Source organism: Rhincodon typus, chromosome 23 (assembly GCF_021869965.1).
Source record: "Rhincodon typus isolate 14 chromosome 23, sRhiTyp1.1, whole genome shotgun sequence".
Lineage (NCBI taxonomy): Eukaryota > Metazoa > Chordata > Chondrichthyes > Orectolobiformes > Rhincodontidae > Rhincodon > Rhincodon typus.
In genome coordinates, this window is record NC_063354.1 from 46,075,852 (window position 1) to 46,079,244 (window position 3,393).

Here is a 3,393-nt window from a genome sequence, read left to right on the forward strand (position 1 = left end):
CACTCCCATCATTCCCCCACCCACACTGTTCACCCAGCACACACACTCCCATCATTCCCCCACCCACACTGTTCACCCAGCACCACTCACCACCAACACCCCACAACATTGTTCCATCCCCACACTGCTCACCACTGATAGTACTCACCACATCATTCCCCCACCTCCACACTGTCGACTCCCAATACCACTCAGCAACCCCATCGTTCCTCCACACCCACACTGCTCACCCTGTGCTTTGCCAACACCACCCAATGCTACTGACCATCCTTCATCAGTGCTAACAACCCACACTGCTCATCAACTACCCCCACACCAACATTGCTCTCCCCCTACAACACTTCTCACCCTCCCATTCTGTACCTGCCCTTAGAATTCCTGATGGCAACATTTACTCTGTATCCAACCCAGTGATGTACCTATCCTGGGTGTTTGATGGGGATAGTGTAGAGAGAGAGCTTTACTCTGTATCTAACCGCATGCTGTAACTGTCCTTGGGTGTTTGATGGGGACAGTGTAGAAGTAGCTTTACTCTGTATCTAACCCGTGCTGGAACCATTCTGCGATTTTTTTGATGGGGACAGTGTTGTGTTAGCTTTATTTTCAGTTTAAAAGTGTATAGGGACCTTTCCTTTGTATCTAACACTGTGCTGTACCTATCCTGGGGACATCTTATGGGAACGGTATAGGGGAGGCTTCACTTTGTATCTAACCCTGTGTTTTACCTGCCATGGGAGTGTTTGATGGGGACAGTATAGAGGAAACATTACTTTGTAACTAAACTAATTTTGCTCCTGATTCTGGAGAGTTTGACAGGGCAACAATACAATTGGTGCAATCATTTTATATTCTCAGCACTGAAATCATTAAAGTGCAAATTCAAAATTTAAGCAGAAGAGTTAATTAAATTAATATTTTTACTTACCTGGTATGTCACTGGACCAGCATAATGTCTAATTGTAAAAACTGGGAGAGGCAGTTTGGGTTTCACATACCAGGGATTGTTGCTGTGCTGGTAGTGGCATTTCTGGAGGAAGGTGTGATCTGTTGCCTTAAAATAAAACACAACAAAAATAACTTTACATAGCAGAATGCCCTCAATGTCTCACACAGCACAGACTGTTCTTGTTCAAAGTGAACAGGTTGTCTACTTTAGCTAATTTTAAAATATTTGGCTGCATTGACAGATAAGCCTTTGATAATTTTTTAAATTAGCCACGTTCTTTGATCTATTTTAGCTGGATTGTTCTGGTGCTTTGTCGGTTTGGATTATCTTAGTTCATTTTGTTGTCTTTCCTTGCAATCTCTAGTTTGGTTCTGTTTCAATGGGCTGGTTCTGTTCTCTGTGACTGAGTCTATTCAGTGTGGCCTTGTTGGCTGAACCGATAAGCAGCTGGCTTGAATTGGCTTTGCTCTCTTTGGCTGGATTGATTTGGCTTGACTCGGCCCTACTTTGAATGAGTCATTCAGCTGTTTTCGATTCAGCTGTACAGTCAAAGAGTTGTACAGTACAGAAACAGACCCTTCGGCCCACCTTGTCCATACCGACCAGATATCCTAAATTAATCTAGTCCCATCTGCCAGCATTTGTCCCGTATCCCCCTAAATCCTTCCTATTCACGTACCCATCCAGATGCTTTTTAAATGTTGTAATCGTACCAGCATCACTTTCTCCGGCAGCTCATTCCACACATGCACCACCCTCTGGATGAAAAAGTTGCCCCTTAGGTCCCTTTTAAATCTTTCCCCTCTCACCTTAAACCTATGCCCTCTAGTTTAGGACTCCCTTACCCTGGGGAAAAGGTTTTCTTGGCTGTTTTGCGACTAGTGTTAGTTTTGTGCTGTGTCCTCTGTGTTACTTTAGCTTGCTCCAGTGTTACTAGATAATTCAGTTTTCTTCAGTTGGTTCAATTTGTTTGTGTCAATTGCATATGCAGAGAGTACTTAAGAACAGGAGTAAGACTTTTGGTTCTTTGAGTTTACTCCATTATTTAATAAGATGAATGTTGATATATTTGAAGTTTCAACTCCGCATTTCTGTCTGCATCCCACCATAGCCTTTGAAACTATTGTCTATCAAAAATCTATCTAACTCTCTCTTGAATAAATTCAACGACACAACCTCCACTGCTCATTGAAGAATAGAATTCCACAGACTAACAGGCCTCTGAGAGAAAACAATTCTCCTCACCTTCCTCTTCATAAGGAAATCTCTTCTTCTTAAACTATGTCCCCTAATTCCAGTTTCCCTTATCCTTCCAGTAACCACCTTATCCAGGCCTCACAGGGGCTGCTTCGTCCTGAATAATGTTGAACTTCTTGAGTGTTGTTAGGGCTGCACTCATCCAGGAAAGTGGAGAGTATTCCATCACACTCCTGACTTGTACATTGTTGATGGGAGAAGGCCTTTGGGGATGTCAGAAATGAGATATCTGTCACAGAACTCCAGCCTTTGACCTGTTGCTGTAACCATAGTGTTAGTATGGCTAGTCCAATTCAGTTTCTGGTCAATGGTAGTCCCCAGTATGTTGATAGTGAGGGTTTCAGTGATGCTAATGCCATTGAATGTTAAGGGATGATAGCTAGATTTATTTAGTGTCAGTTTGAAGAGAGTTAGAACTAAATCCACTTTTGGGTGTTAGTTTGCTCCTCTTCTTCAGCTTATACCAATGACTCTCAGTGATATGAAAAAGACAGCTAAATGTTCAGTCCCTTCCTATCAGGACCCTGGCTCTCCATTGTCAAGTCGTCAACTGAACCTCTTTGTGGTAACCAACAGAAACTGGGTCCTTCACAGCCACTGGCTAAAGCTTCAGGGGAATGTGGAGGAGATTTGGCCCGCAGGTATGGAGCGTGAGGTTATCTAGCATGTTGACACCCCCAGTACACATGAACCAACTTCCCATCTTTGGGCAAATAGCTACACTGTCTTGTGGATTCCTCATGAAAGCTAAAGACTAAAGGTGTAAACCCTGACAAAAATATCTGCAGTGGAACCCAAAAGGAATCGGTGTCAAAATATGTCGCAAAAAGAGTCAAATTGAACCCAAACCATTAGCTCCACAGGTGCCACCAGAGCTGCTGAGTTTCTCCAGCACTTTCTGCTTTTATTTCAGATTTCCAGCATCTGCACTATTTTGCCTTTATCAAAATACGGCAGCTCTCCACCAACTCTTGCAGCCAAACCAGTGCCAAACATAGTGCACAAACAGAAATTGCTAGAGAAACTCAGCTGGTCTAACAGCATCTGTGGAGAGAGAAACAGAGTTAACATCTTGAATCAAGTGACCCTTCATCAGAGTTACAAGTCACAGTTTGGACATCCCAGCACAGCCAGGCCCAGCCCAACCTGGCCCAGCACAGCACATCACCGCCCATCACAGCCTGGTCCAG

General features: G+C 43.7%; 1 protein-coding gene across 1 annotated transcript in view; it reads right to left on the reverse strand.

The window, feature by feature from the left end:
* The window catches only part of LOC109921973 (unconventional myosin-XV-like), a 68,432-nt gene that overhangs the window by 30,482 nt on the left and 34,557 nt on the right, over positions 1-3,393 (reverse strand). The window contains exon 11 of the mRNA XM_048611154.1: positions 926-1,051. Within this exon, the coding sequence (XP_048467111.1) occupies positions 926-1,051 (126 nt within the window). The remainder of the gene's footprint in view (positions 1-925; positions 1,052-3,393) is intronic.